The 13,227-nt window shown below is 41.1% G+C and overlaps 1 protein-coding gene across 1 annotated transcript in view; it reads right to left on the bottom strand.

The window, feature by feature from the left end:
• DGKQ (diacylglycerol kinase theta) overlaps nt 1-13,227 on the bottom strand; it is an 84,236-nt gene that overhangs the window by 55,632 nt on the left and 15,377 nt on the right. The window contains exon 2 of the mRNA XM_066616635.1: nt 7,932-8,011. Coding sequence (XP_066472732.1) covers nt 7,932-8,011 — 80 coding nt within the window. The remainder of the gene's footprint in view (nt 1-7,931; nt 8,012-13,227) is intronic.

The raw sequence follows: 13,227 nt of genomic DNA, 5'->3' as shown, positions 1-13,227 counted from the left end.
TGTTAAACTGTTACCTGGGAAGCTATGCTCAATATATATAATGTGAAATAAAGGTGAAAAAACCATGAAAAAAACTGTGGAAAAAAGTGAATAAATGTGGCAAAAACCCTGTGGCAAAAACCATGTGAAGAAAACATGAAAAACTTTTTTTGTGCAGAGTGTATGAAAAATGTGTGAAGGAAAGGTGGAAAAATGTGAAAAACATGTGCAGAGCGTATGAAAAACATGTGAAGGAAAGGTGAAAACGTGAGACACGTGAAAAACGTAAAAAACATGAAGAAAACATGAAGAACAGGTGTGAAGAGAACATATGAAGAACGTGTGAGGAAAACATGCAAGGAAAAAACATGCAAGGAAAAATGTGAGAAGAAAAACGTGAGAAGACAAATGTGAGAAGACAAACGTGAAGAGAACGTGCAAGGAGAAAACGTGTGAAGAGAGCGTGAAAGACCATGCGAGAAAGATGTGCGAGAAAGGCACGCAGAAGAGAACATGTGATAAACGTGGAAGACTTGTGCAAAAACCACAAAGCAACTTACGAAAAATGTACAAAATGTGAAAATATAGTCACTCAAGCCTTGAAAACATGAAATATTAATAGAGTGCTCATGAGCATGCACAGAGCACTTTTCAGAGTGCTATCTGTCTTTCTATTTACAAATTAAGTTTACATCAATTTATCCTTACAAAACACATTCTAATATTTAAATTGAGTGGGTTTCCTACAAGGTCACAAAAAACAGGCTGGGTTCTTTCCTACCAATGACCCATAACATTTCCCTGGCAGCTATGCATGAAGGGAGGTTCTAGCACTCTTGCCCATCTCTTACAAGTTCAGCCCTCCTGTCCCCCCACAAATACCCTGCCTAGAACATTTGCATCTTCTCCGTATGACTCTAGCTTTGCTCATCCTCCTTGCTTGTACCCAAATCACTCTCTCCTTGTCCTTCTCGCAGCATCACTTCACCCCATGCCACTGCAATCCCCTCCTCTCCACCTGCCAGACGAAAACACCACTGGAAATAGGACCAGACGCCTCAGATGGCCGCTTGAACTCTCAAGGTTGTGCCATCCTCAGGCAAGATGCCTGCTCTCGCCATCCTCCCCAGTCTCTCTGCTTCCCTGGCAAAAGAGAACAGAGAGGGCAAATGCAGGGAGAGTACAGATAGATTATCCCTCACCTGGACATCCAAAATCCAACTATTTTGGATATTCCAACTATTTCAAAATCCAGATGTTTTTGTCCAATACCTTTTTAAAAAAAAAAGTGTAGAAAGTATGCAGAAAGCAGCAAAGTGTAGATCTGAGCAGGCAGCACAAAGCAGGCTGCAGAAGGAGCACTTGTGAAGTGCGAGTGCAGTATGAATAGAAGGAGCACGTGTAGTGCTGCTTCCTGTAGTGTGAACACTAGAAGATCTTGTGCACATTCCCACATACAGGGCATTCAGGTTCTATTCTCAGCTCTGCGGTGTGGCCCTGTACAAAAATGGTTGAAAAATGTTCCAAGAGGCCAGCAGACACCGTATGGGTAACAATGAAAAAAGCAGGAGGAAGCATTGGGTAAGGGAGGGTAGATATGTTGCCTTGGGTGTCAAGAGGTCTTGTGTTGGCCTATCATATGCATAGTATGTACAGCATATAATTATTTCAACCAATGAACTGGTAGCCAAGACACATTGCCTCCTTTTCAACCTACCCTCTCAAAAACCCCTTTTCCTGCAACTACTTAAGATGCAACTTTTCATCTTCAAAATTATTATTCATCAGTGCTCGTCTAGTGGCATGCTAATATGGCCAATCCAAAATAGAACGAAATTGCCCACATGTACATAAACATTACTAAACAGTCCATTTGCCTGAAGTAATCCAACCACAAATTCCCATTCATTCATTCATTCATTCATTCAAAAAAGTTATTTTCCATGCCAAAGCAAATGCCCAAGGTGGTTATGATGCCCTTTTTCTACCATGCCCTTGCATTTGGAAAAATGTTGCATTAACCTAATGCACGAATGTCTTAACACTCTACTGTTTAGATGAGACTTCATTGGGAATGCTATAGCTCAATTACGTAAAACTGGATTTCCACACAAGACACTACTCAATCCACACATGACATTTCCCAATAGCTCAACACACAAAACTACATCCCTTCAATTAAGTGAACTCATGAATCTTAAACACATATAGTACTAGTCTGGAGGTGATTAATGCACTTGTATAAATAAGCTGACACGTGGATATGCCAAGCACATGAAAAAAATATCTCTCAAGCACATGTAAGCATGAATCATTTTTAAGTACCCCCTGAAACAAAGGACACATCACTTCTGTCATTCGTAGTCATATAACATGCAGGAAACATTTCTGCAGTGGGTAAAAATGAAACTGTAGGTGCCCACAATGTCGTGTTGCCCTGTCTTAACCACATTTACATATAAGACACCAGGAGATGACTAGTGGTTTAAATGCTAATACGAGCATCTCCATAATTTAAGATCTGTTGGAAAAGTCTGGGGGGAGGCCTTTTTTTTAAGAGATGAAGAGCTCATACAGAGAGCCATTTTATCATACATTTAGCTACACATCAGCATTCAGTGTGTGCTTCTATTCTGTAACAGCATAATCTATACAAAGTACCCTTAAGTGGAACAGCTTACTCTGGGGTACCTTGCTCATCTGTCTGGATCTAGCGGTTTAGTTCTGGCATCACATAGAACCATAATGTAATCCTGGTTACAGACAACTTAAATGAGGCTTGGGCTTTATGCTCCCCAGTATATGAGGGGAGCAAGCTCTCAATTTCTGTTTTCAATTTAGAATTTCATGTCAAACCCTGACTCATCTGCAAACGCTGGATACAGCAAACCAGGATTTGTTAGGGTTTGATGCAATATTTCCTCTAAATTTGAGGGGAGTGGGCGGAACCATACAGTGGCTACGTAGGTGTAGTTCTGGAGCACGTGGTGATGACATCAGCACCAAGCTCCAGGTTGCTGAGAGGTGCACAGGTCTGAACGGCCACACAGCTTACAAGGAAGTCTGGTCGGATGTCATGGTAAATTCCAGTTTGTTCTGAACAGAGAACAGAAATAGAAAACTATCTGTTCTCATGTGCAGGGTGCAAGCACTGAACATGACACACTATGACTCCACAATTAAACCAGCGACATATGACATCTGAACCAGGTCACATCTTGGGTCACCCAGTAGTTGTTGGCAACCTTCAGTCTCGAAAGACTATGGTATTGCGCTCTGAATGGTGGCTCTGGAACAGCGTCTAGTGTGGCTGAAAAGGCCAATACGGGAGTGATAATCCCTTCCACACTGGGAGCAAGTGCAGTCTGTCCCTGGTCTGTCTCCCTGGCTATGGGCCTTCCTTCTTTGCCTCAGTCTGTTGGCCAAGTGTCTCTTCAAACTGGGAAAGGCCATGCTGCACAGCCTGCCTCCAAGCAGGCCGCTCAGAGGCCAGGGTTTCCCACTTGTCCACTCCTAAGGCCTTCACCAGAACTTATGCAGTTGCGGCTCTCACTTCTGCCTCCCCCATTCAGTCTCATTTCAGGACTAAGGCCAAATCTTTGTTTGTTTCGCTTATTATAGGAAGTCTTAATTTTGTTGCTGAGTTTGTTTTAATAAACTGTTATAAATTGTACTGTTACACTTTTATTTTCAGTTCCTTGAGTAAAATCAGTAGACAATTTATACGTGTTTGATAAAAAAATATATTTTTAACATTCCATCTGCTTTCTCTCCCCTCCCTACCTCCCTGGTCAGAGAAGATGAAGAGAATCTTTAGTAATAGAATCATGGAAATGAAGCAAGATAAAGCAAGGAAATGAAAGAGTTCCCAAAGAAGAAAGTTCTCAACATTTGTTTCATAGACAATGTTTGGATTTCAGAGTCAGAATGGACCCAGAACCCGGCCTTTTGTGAAGACTCCCTTAGTTACTGCTTTTAGAAGGCTACAGGAAAATCATGAATTGGCTAAAACTGCGGGGAGAGAGAAAGAGAGAGAGAGAGAGTGTTGATTCCATTATGGACCCTCCCTACCATTTCGCCCATAATTAAAGTGTTGTTAATAGGTACTGGACAATATAGGCAGCTCAAAAAAAGGGGTTCTGATTTATATCATGGACTGGAAACAACTTGAAACCAAACCCATGCAACAGATATTAGTCATAGTACACGAACTTCATGTAATTCTCTTTTGAAAGTAGTCGACACAGGAACTCGCTTGACTCACGTCATCCTTCTGAGTTCAAGAGCCTTTACTCAACTTTGAATTCCACGTCCTGTTTAAAAGTGACATTTTCAGCAAGACAGAGGAATAATTCAGCTTCATTTACCATCAAAAGAAAAATTGAAAGGAAATTGACTCTTGGTCAGCTCCCCCCCCCCAACCCTCAAGTATTCAAAATGCATTTCAGGTCTTACAAAATTGGGATATTCTGAGAATCCAGCAGGAAAAAATCTGTAACACTCTTTGTATGAGCTTTCCATAAATAGCTACTTTGTATAATCAGGAAGAAGAGGTTGGGAACTAAAATAAAAGCTTGCCATACATAGAATAAACTACCATTAAGCTTTGTGTTATGCTTTTAAGCTAAGCGCCAAGCTGAATATTTGATTCATGGAGCCAACACACAAAAACAGATATCCCAAATGCGGTTGCAGTTGCACAGCAGAGTATTAAACCCATCCGATGGTCCATAATTAGTAGCAGCAGTTGAACATTTCATTACACTGTCTAATGTTGGAGACCCCATTTACAGAAAAGGGACTGCTTTTGCAAGCCTGAAAGCAAAGTTGTTCTCAGTGATGAAGCACTGAAACCAAAAGCATTCTGCACAGCACCAACAGAAGGAAAATTCCAACAACAAATAGGTTATTTTACTGGCTACTGCAAAAAAAAAAAAAATCAAACCACAAAGGAATACAAACTGCAAAGGGATTTTCTTCCCCCCGACCTCAACCTGTTCAGACAACAACAGAAACAAGCAGAGTGATGAACAAATAAATAAAATCGGGGTGGGACATGACTTTCAATCGATATTACAGAGATCACATTAAAACTGAAAAACAGCAGTTTATGTTTTTAGTACAAAAGGGTGGCAGGAAGATACAAGTGTGTGGCTTTCCAACAAAAGTTCACAAAGTGGTTTAGACAGCAAAATACATAGCCCCCTATCCCAAAAGAGCTGACAGTCTAAAAAAGATGCAGAAGAAACAGCAAACCGCAACTAGAAACGATATAATGCTTGGGTAAAGATAGTTGCTCCCCTGCCACTAAATACAAGAGGAACATCACTTTAATAGGTGCCTCTGTTCAGTTAGTACACATATTTTCACTGCATACCTGGGGGGGCCAGGGGGGGCCTTCCTAGCCCCCCCCCATCTTCCTCCCCATTTGGAGGGCTGGAGAAATCGTATGCGGCCTACTACATCCCTTAGAAGACAGATGTAGGGGGTGGCATTCTGCCATCCTGGCCCGGAGGGGCAAAGGGATCAGAATTGCCAATGCATATTTTCATCTCGTGGCATATTTCTAGAATCTATCCTGTCCATTAGACAAGGAGAGATACACCTCCACAGATAAGAGCAGAGATTATCACACCATTGTTGCACCTCCAAAAGTAAACTACTGTATCTTCAAACATGGATGCCAATTCCTTTTTATTATGGGAAAACAAAAAGTCTAATCTTCAAATATCATAATGCTTCCCTGAGAAAACTACTTTCCTGAGAAAACAAGATGCTTTCCTGAGAAAAGTACTTTCCCATTTCTCTGCTAGCTTGACTAACCACAAACTATGTTCATGGGGTTGCAAAGTGTCAGATTTCTAAAATCCAGCTCAAGCTATGGAAATATCAAATTTGCCTTCTGCAAAAAGGAAAAACAACAAAAACTTGTTGTTACATACAGCCATAGAAGTAGACATAACATCCCAGCAGTAGAAGTGGACAGAACATCCCAGTCAAATTATAATTATGAAACAGATTTGAAATGTTAAAGGGGAAATACAAAGGTTTCTGAATAAGAGGGCATACAGAGATTGGCAGACCTTGAAAGTTCTTACAATATTAGTTCAAGTTCACATCAGGAACAAATACAGCAAGGGTATCTTAAATATATAGTGTAACAGAACTTAAGGGTACTCTCAATCCTGTAATTCTTCCTAAATCTGGTAACATAACCTTTCTACTGAAAAACAGATACCTCTCCATGCATTCCAATTTTGAAAAATTTGCATTAAGAGAAAATAAGACAGAACAAACTTTAGAATGACCTGAAACTATGAGCCACAAAAAAGTAACATAAAACCCATATACCATTGGTTCCCAAACTTCTACAGGGAAGTTGGGAACCCTGTAAGTATTTGCAGGGATGGTGACAGAAGAGGGTCATGATCAGATAAAGGACCCTTTCTGAGCAGCAGGGAGGCCCACAGAGCAAATTGAGAGCCACCCACACTCTCCAAATGGCCAGGGCTACCCCCTAGGTATGTTATGAAACCCTTTGGTCACAGCAGCACCAAGAACACTGTGATGCTGTTGCCACCATCAGTGCTTTGCCCCGCCTCTTAAGGGGGAATGGCCTGCTTCCGGTTCCCCAGTCGTCAGTTCGAGAACCACTACCATATACTATAACAAGAGTGGACCAGCAACAAAGAACACCACCAAAACATGCAAATCAAACTCTGTGGAGAAGAAGGGCACTTTACTGAGCAAAAGGCTGACATTCCCCCACACACAGCCCACCTAAGCTGGTTCCGTGCACTCTGACACCTCCTCTTTTACCTCTGCATTTGAAGGTCTACTTTTAATCTTAGCTCAATTCAGGCACATTGATTTCACTTGAACCCTTGGTCTTGGATGCCTAGCTCAGAATACTTGCCTGACAGGGACCAGTAGCATAGCATAGAGGGCACAAAACACTAAAGTACTGCAGGTGCCACAACATGCCATGTAAGTGGTCCACTTGCTGTTGGAGACATTTCAGGCAGCAATGGCAACATGCAGTTGCTTGCCAAACCACGGCAAGTGGGAGGAGCCACTTCCACAGGACACTGCAGCGCCTGCAGTACTCAGTGGTACCCCCTTCCAGCTACACGACTGACGGACCCAGACATGTACACGAAACTAAAGAGAAGGTAACGTACACTAAATGGTGTCTCCAGGTTTTGGGCTTGAATTCTAAATATTGTGTTTCGCCAGATCACCAATAGTTTCTACTGCAAATATTCATTAACATCTCACCAAGGTAAATAGTCACAAGATGTAATCAATTCCATTTGTACTCCAGTCTCCCGGACTTCAGCTTCCTTTTGCTCATATTCACAGGAACAGTAATTAAGGCTTCTGATATCACTATTAGCCCCAGTATATTACATCATCCATTACTGGTTTTTTTTTTTAATACATACTAGAAAATAGGAATACATTTCAGGCAAGGCTGAAATACTGAATAATAATGATAAGTCCGCACTCTTGCAAGATACACGTCTTTTATCCTAGTTGCTTAGCATGCTTGCATAATATTGATCATATGCTGCCACACAGCATGTTGTCCTAGTCTACTGCAGTTCAGTTAACTTGCATTTTAATGGTATAAGGATTCCAAAAGTGGGGGGCATTATGCATTTTGCCAGGCATTTCACAATCCCTTCTTCAAAGTGATTTTTGACTTATTTAACATTTTAGCAAAAGACCTACAGAGACCCAAGATTAGGAACAAATCTCATTAGATGCATTTCTAGTTTTCTTCAAGATTAATATTCTGTGGCATGTAAAGCACCTTTTTACACCATTCTGTTTTCAATAAGAAGATAGCCAAAAAAGGTAATGAAAAGGAGATTCAAGGTTAAGCATAAGAGGTGTTCATTTAAGGTTTTCTTTAAAAAAAAAAAGGAAACAAACCATAGGACACTTACCCTTACAAGACTTGGAGCAACACATGAACATGGAATTTTCACATACTTCAGGCACTTCTCATGAGACATAAAATTGCAAACTGTGGAAAATAAAGTATATACGTTAATGGGCCTTTAAAAAAAAAGATGGATTATAAATCACAAGAACACAGTTCAAATTTCTGCTTTCTTCAATTTCAATCCAGGAACCTTTACCCCAGCTGACAAAGCACTGTAATGTGGATATATAAATGGCAGTGAGGATAACATTACTACTAAAAAAAACTAGTACTTGTATATCCAATTTAATGGTTCAGGCTGTTTCATATACATTGTGTTTCTTTCAACAGCCCTGAATGGCATAGGCCAGTATTCTTCAACCTGTATGTCATGATGCCGATGGGGTTGCAAAGACTCATTTGGGGGTCACAGAAACCTTTCAAAGTCTGTGCAAGAAAGGGTTTGGATCCAAACCAATAATGGTACTGACTTATCAAAACTGAGTTATTGATATAATACTGCACAGACCCTTCTCACTGTCTTGCCCCACAGTACCTAAGGCTGCCCTGTTCTGTACTATCCTGGGCTACCTCACATGGTTGTTGTGAGGAAACAAGAGGTGGGGGAAACATGGGGGGGGGGTTGGGCAGATTGGGTCCTGGAAGGAGACCAGGATCTGCAGTGGGTCACCAGTCTTTATTTAGGCCAGGGGTGTCAAACTTGTTTCATACCGAGGGCCAAATGGCATTCATGATGCCTGCTGAGGGCCAGAAGTGATGTCGTTAGGCAGGAAGTGATGTCATTAAACAGGTCATAACCAAAAATAAGCACTTTTTCTCACTTAGGAATTCATTAACTACAAATGACAGAACAGAAAACACACAAATCTTGATCATATTTCAAGATACGAAACAGCCAAATTTTCTTGGGGGCTGCCCTTTTAGCAGTAACACCTCAGCACTGCTCAGCAGCTGAGAGCCTGAGGGCCGGATAAAAAACTTCCGCAGGCCACCCCCGGGCCTTATGTTCGACACCCCTGATTTAGGCTGTGGTGCAAAAAATGAAGACCACTGGCATAAGCCATTATTGTCCCAATCTCGCAAATAAGAGGTGGTAAGTTTAACAGACCGGTGCGCCTAAGGTCATTCAATGAATTATTCACACTTAAGTCATTATGCTACATCAGTGTCGGTGTTCCAACCTTGTCATTTTTATGGATACCTAACGTAGCTAAAAGCTTAAGATCACATTCAGTAGTCTGAGCCTATTTCTCATCAGGTTAGACATTTTTTCTAAGTGGTATTAACACTGGCAAAGTTAAATATTTCCATGTGTAGATGTCAGAGGCAGTGGCGTCACCCAGTGCAGGAAGTCAGCGCGTCACCCCCCCCATGTAGTGGGCAGGGCTACACCCCAGGTGGTGGGCATGGTGATGAACCGTCACTCTGCCCCCACTGGTTTTTTGGCTGTACCTTTTGATAGAACAAAGATAGAACACATTCTGCATAAAATTACGCATTGATTGATACATAACATGATGGTATTATTCTTCCCAATTATGATTTTAGTTATTTTGGTCACTAGTGGTGTCACACACCCCAGGTGTCAACTTACTAACAGCTTATTGCAGCAGTTCTCAAACTTTTAGCACTGGGACCCACTTTTTAGAATGACAATCTGTCCAAGACCCACCAGAAGTGATGTCATGGTCGAAGTGACATCAGGCAAATTAAAATAAATCAGTATAAATAATTAAAGTAAAACAAATAATTAAATAAGCAGAAGCCAGCCCTGTTCCACCAAGTGAATTTCCTCTGCAGCCTGTCTGCAATAACACCCCCCTTCCAAAATCAGTAAGGTTTTCAGCCCTACCCAGTACCCAGTTCAATTTAAGAACTTCTGTTTAAACCAGATCACTGTCAGGATCCACCTGGCTTTGCAAGTCTCAAAAAGGTTCACCTTATTAGCTGAAGCCTCTGTTTTGATCCTTTTAAGTGGGGGGGGGGGGGAGGCTGCCTTCTGGAGCATTTGTTGAGCTCCATCAGATCAGAACCATTCAGGTAGCCTTCCACTCTCCTTCACCTGATCTTTCACACCAGCCAAGGCACATTTACTTACTTGTGAGTAAACGTGGCCATGAGGCTTAGTTTTGCTTTCCATAGGACTCAATACATTCAGCTGCTTGGAGGAAGGGACTTCCTTCTCAGGTGTTTTGGGGGGCTGCATTCATTGGATCAGGACCATTCTGGTGTCGTTGGATTCCTCTCAGTCTGCCCTTTCCAACGGACTAAGGCACGTTTGCCTACTCACAAGTAAACATGCAATACTTTCCATAGGGAAAAACATGCTCACTTTCCATAAGGATCCATGCATTTTTTGTTCTCCAGGTTTTTGGTCATAACTTTTGATAGAAAGGAGATATTTCACTCTGATTTTTTGCAATGCATTCTGCTCGAAATTCCACATCCAACGGTATATAATATGATGGGGTTACTCCTAACCACTGTGATTTTAGTGCCTCAGCCTCCCCACTGCATGTCACCTGGTGTGGTCCACACCCCCTAGCGACGCCACTGGTCAGAGTTAATGAACACCTCCCTTACTGAGGGTGCTATTTCTGTGGTTCGAACCCTCTTGAAAAACTCCTCCCTAGATCAGGAAAATCTGAATAGTTACCAACCTGTCTCTAATTTACCATTTCTGGGCAAGGCTCTGGAGCAGATGGAAGCAACTCATCTCCAAGTCATTTTGGATGAGACTAATAATTATTAGTCACTCTAGTGCAGTGTTTCTTGCACATTTAGCACCGGGACCCACTTTTTAGAATAAGAATCTGTCAGGACCCACCGGAAGTGATGTCATGACTGGAAGCGATATCATCAAGCAGGAAAATTTTTAACAATCCTAGGCTGCAATCCCACCCACACCTACCCAGGAGTAAGTTCCATTTACTACCATTGTTAAAAGAATATGCATAGTAGCTTGTTAAAAGTACAGGTCTGTCACATTTCCCCCAATGCAGTCACATACCATGGTAGCATCAGGTCTAATATGAAAAATATTAGATAAATTAGATATTAGAAAAAATATTAGATATTCATTTCAATAAAATATTGAAATGAATGGTGACCCACCTGAAATTGACTCACGACCCACCTAGTGGGTCCCAACCCTAAATCTGAGAAACACTGCTCTAGTGGATGATCTGTACTGGAAGAGAAACAGGAGTGCAACCCTGTTGGTTCTCTCAGCTTTCTCAATGACTTTTGATGCCATTGACTATGAAAACCTTCTAAGTAGGCTCTTGGGTTAACAGCTGGGGGGGGGAGAGAATGAAACTATTTTGCAGTAGCATCACTCCTTCCTGGAGGGATGGTTCCACAGGGTGATACAGGTCTTTGGCATCTGGGGTACAGAAGGGTCCCATCCAAGTCCTTATGCTTTTCAATACCTGTATGAAAACCCTAGGTTTTCATTTCAACCCTAGGCTAAAATGTCATCAGTCTGCAAATGACACTCAGCAGTACCTCTCATTCCAGTTATCTAATCTAGGGAGGCAGTGGAAACCCCAAACCAGCGCTTGGAGGAAGATCTAGAGGGCAAACGAACTTAAGTTGAATCTGGATGAGATGGCGATGCTATGGGTGGGAAATATTGATGCTCTAAGAGTGAAGGAATTCTGTCTTTTTTTAGAAGTGGGCTACAGTCCCCACAAAACTGCACAGCTTGTGAGCAGTCCTAATACTGTGATTAATGCGTAGGTGGAAGCAACCATCATGAGTGCCTTTTACCAGCTCTGACTGGTTTACCAACTGTGGCCATACCTGGAAAAATTGAACTTGGCCCCTGTTATCCTTACACTGATTACATCCAGAATACACTACTGGGAAATGGTAAATATACGGAGCTGCCTTTGAAAAATAGTTCAGGAGCTTCAACTAGTGCAGAATGCTGCCCATGTATGGATATGCAACACTTACTTTGCACTAACTACACTGGTTACCAATTTGTCTCTGGACCCATTAAAATGCTAGTTTTGGCTCTTAGAATCCATCTGAGAGCAAGGATTCGTTCTAGCCCTGTTTCCAAGGCCCTGCTCTTTGGCCCACCATCTGGCAGGTACCAGAGACAGGGCATTTTCAGCAGTGACCCCTAAGTAATGGAAGCCCTTCCCAAAGAGGTGTGCACAGCTCTCCTTGCCTGTGGCTTATAAGTAGCTAAAAACTTGTTTATACTGCAAGGCTTTTCTATTTTAATGTTTTTATTACTCACGCTGGTTTTTACTGCTGCTTCTTTTATATATCGTTCTTAATTGTGCTTTATGGCTGGTTGCTTTCTTAATTATTCACGTAAACCACTTTGATTTTTTTAATGAAAAGTAAATAAAAAATGACATAAATGTCAAACTTTGTAGGCACTCTTAGGATTTCAGCTTTAATCATGTGTTAATTAGCAAAAACAATTTTAAAGAAGGAAATGGCATTTTTCTGAGGATGAAAATTCAAGCAGCCATTTTGAATGGGCTCTATGAGACTTGCCCTCTTTTTAATTATGTGCTACTCTTGGCTTGAAGCCTAATTACTCCTGTTTCTCTCCAGTGTCCTCCTTGGCACACTGCAGCTGAACACAGATAACCTTGAAGAGATCAGATACAGAAGCATAAGTCTTTATAGTTTGTAGCTTTTAAACTGAAGCATCACACAGTTGTTATTTCGTCATTGTTTGAAGTGATCCTGATTATGTTTCTCTGCCAATAGTCATATTAATTTGACTCCCTTCCCCTTGACTTGAGAATGGCTCCCTCTCTTGAGAGTTTTCGGCGAGGCCTGAAAACACTGTTGTTTAAACAAGCCTTCTGATTTCTGGCCTTTTTAACATTTTTATACATTTTTTAGTTTTTTACAGGCTTGATTCCTCGGTGACTTGCTCTTTTATGCTGTCTTTTAATCTGACTACTGCTTTTATGGCCCTGTAATGTGTTTTTAAATGTTTTTATCTGCTATGTATTAATGTTTTTAAAATCTGTTTTTTTTTAATATGTTGTTAGCCGCCCTGGGTCCCGTTAGGGAGAAGGGCGGGATAAAAATAAAGTTTTATTATTATTATTATTATTATTATTATTATTATTATTATTATTATTATTATTAATTTGCAAAGAGTGGATCCTACTGATTAAGTTTATTAATTAATATGATGTTAAGTTTATTGTTAATATGACAATAGATTGAGTTTGCTGAAATATAGTCAAAGAAACTGGAAAACATAAAGGTTAAGTTAAAACTTAAAGTGTTTCTGCTCCTTGTCATACTGTTCACAT

Source organism: Tiliqua scincoides, chromosome 2 (genome assembly GCF_035046505.1).
Source record: "Tiliqua scincoides isolate rTilSci1 chromosome 2, rTilSci1.hap2, whole genome shotgun sequence".
In the NCBI taxonomy this organism is placed as follows: domain Eukaryota; kingdom Metazoa; phylum Chordata; class Lepidosauria; order Squamata; family Scincidae; genus Tiliqua; species Tiliqua scincoides.
The sequence above is the reverse complement of the archived record's forward strand: the minus strand, read 5'-3'. Positions and strand labels throughout refer to the sequence as shown.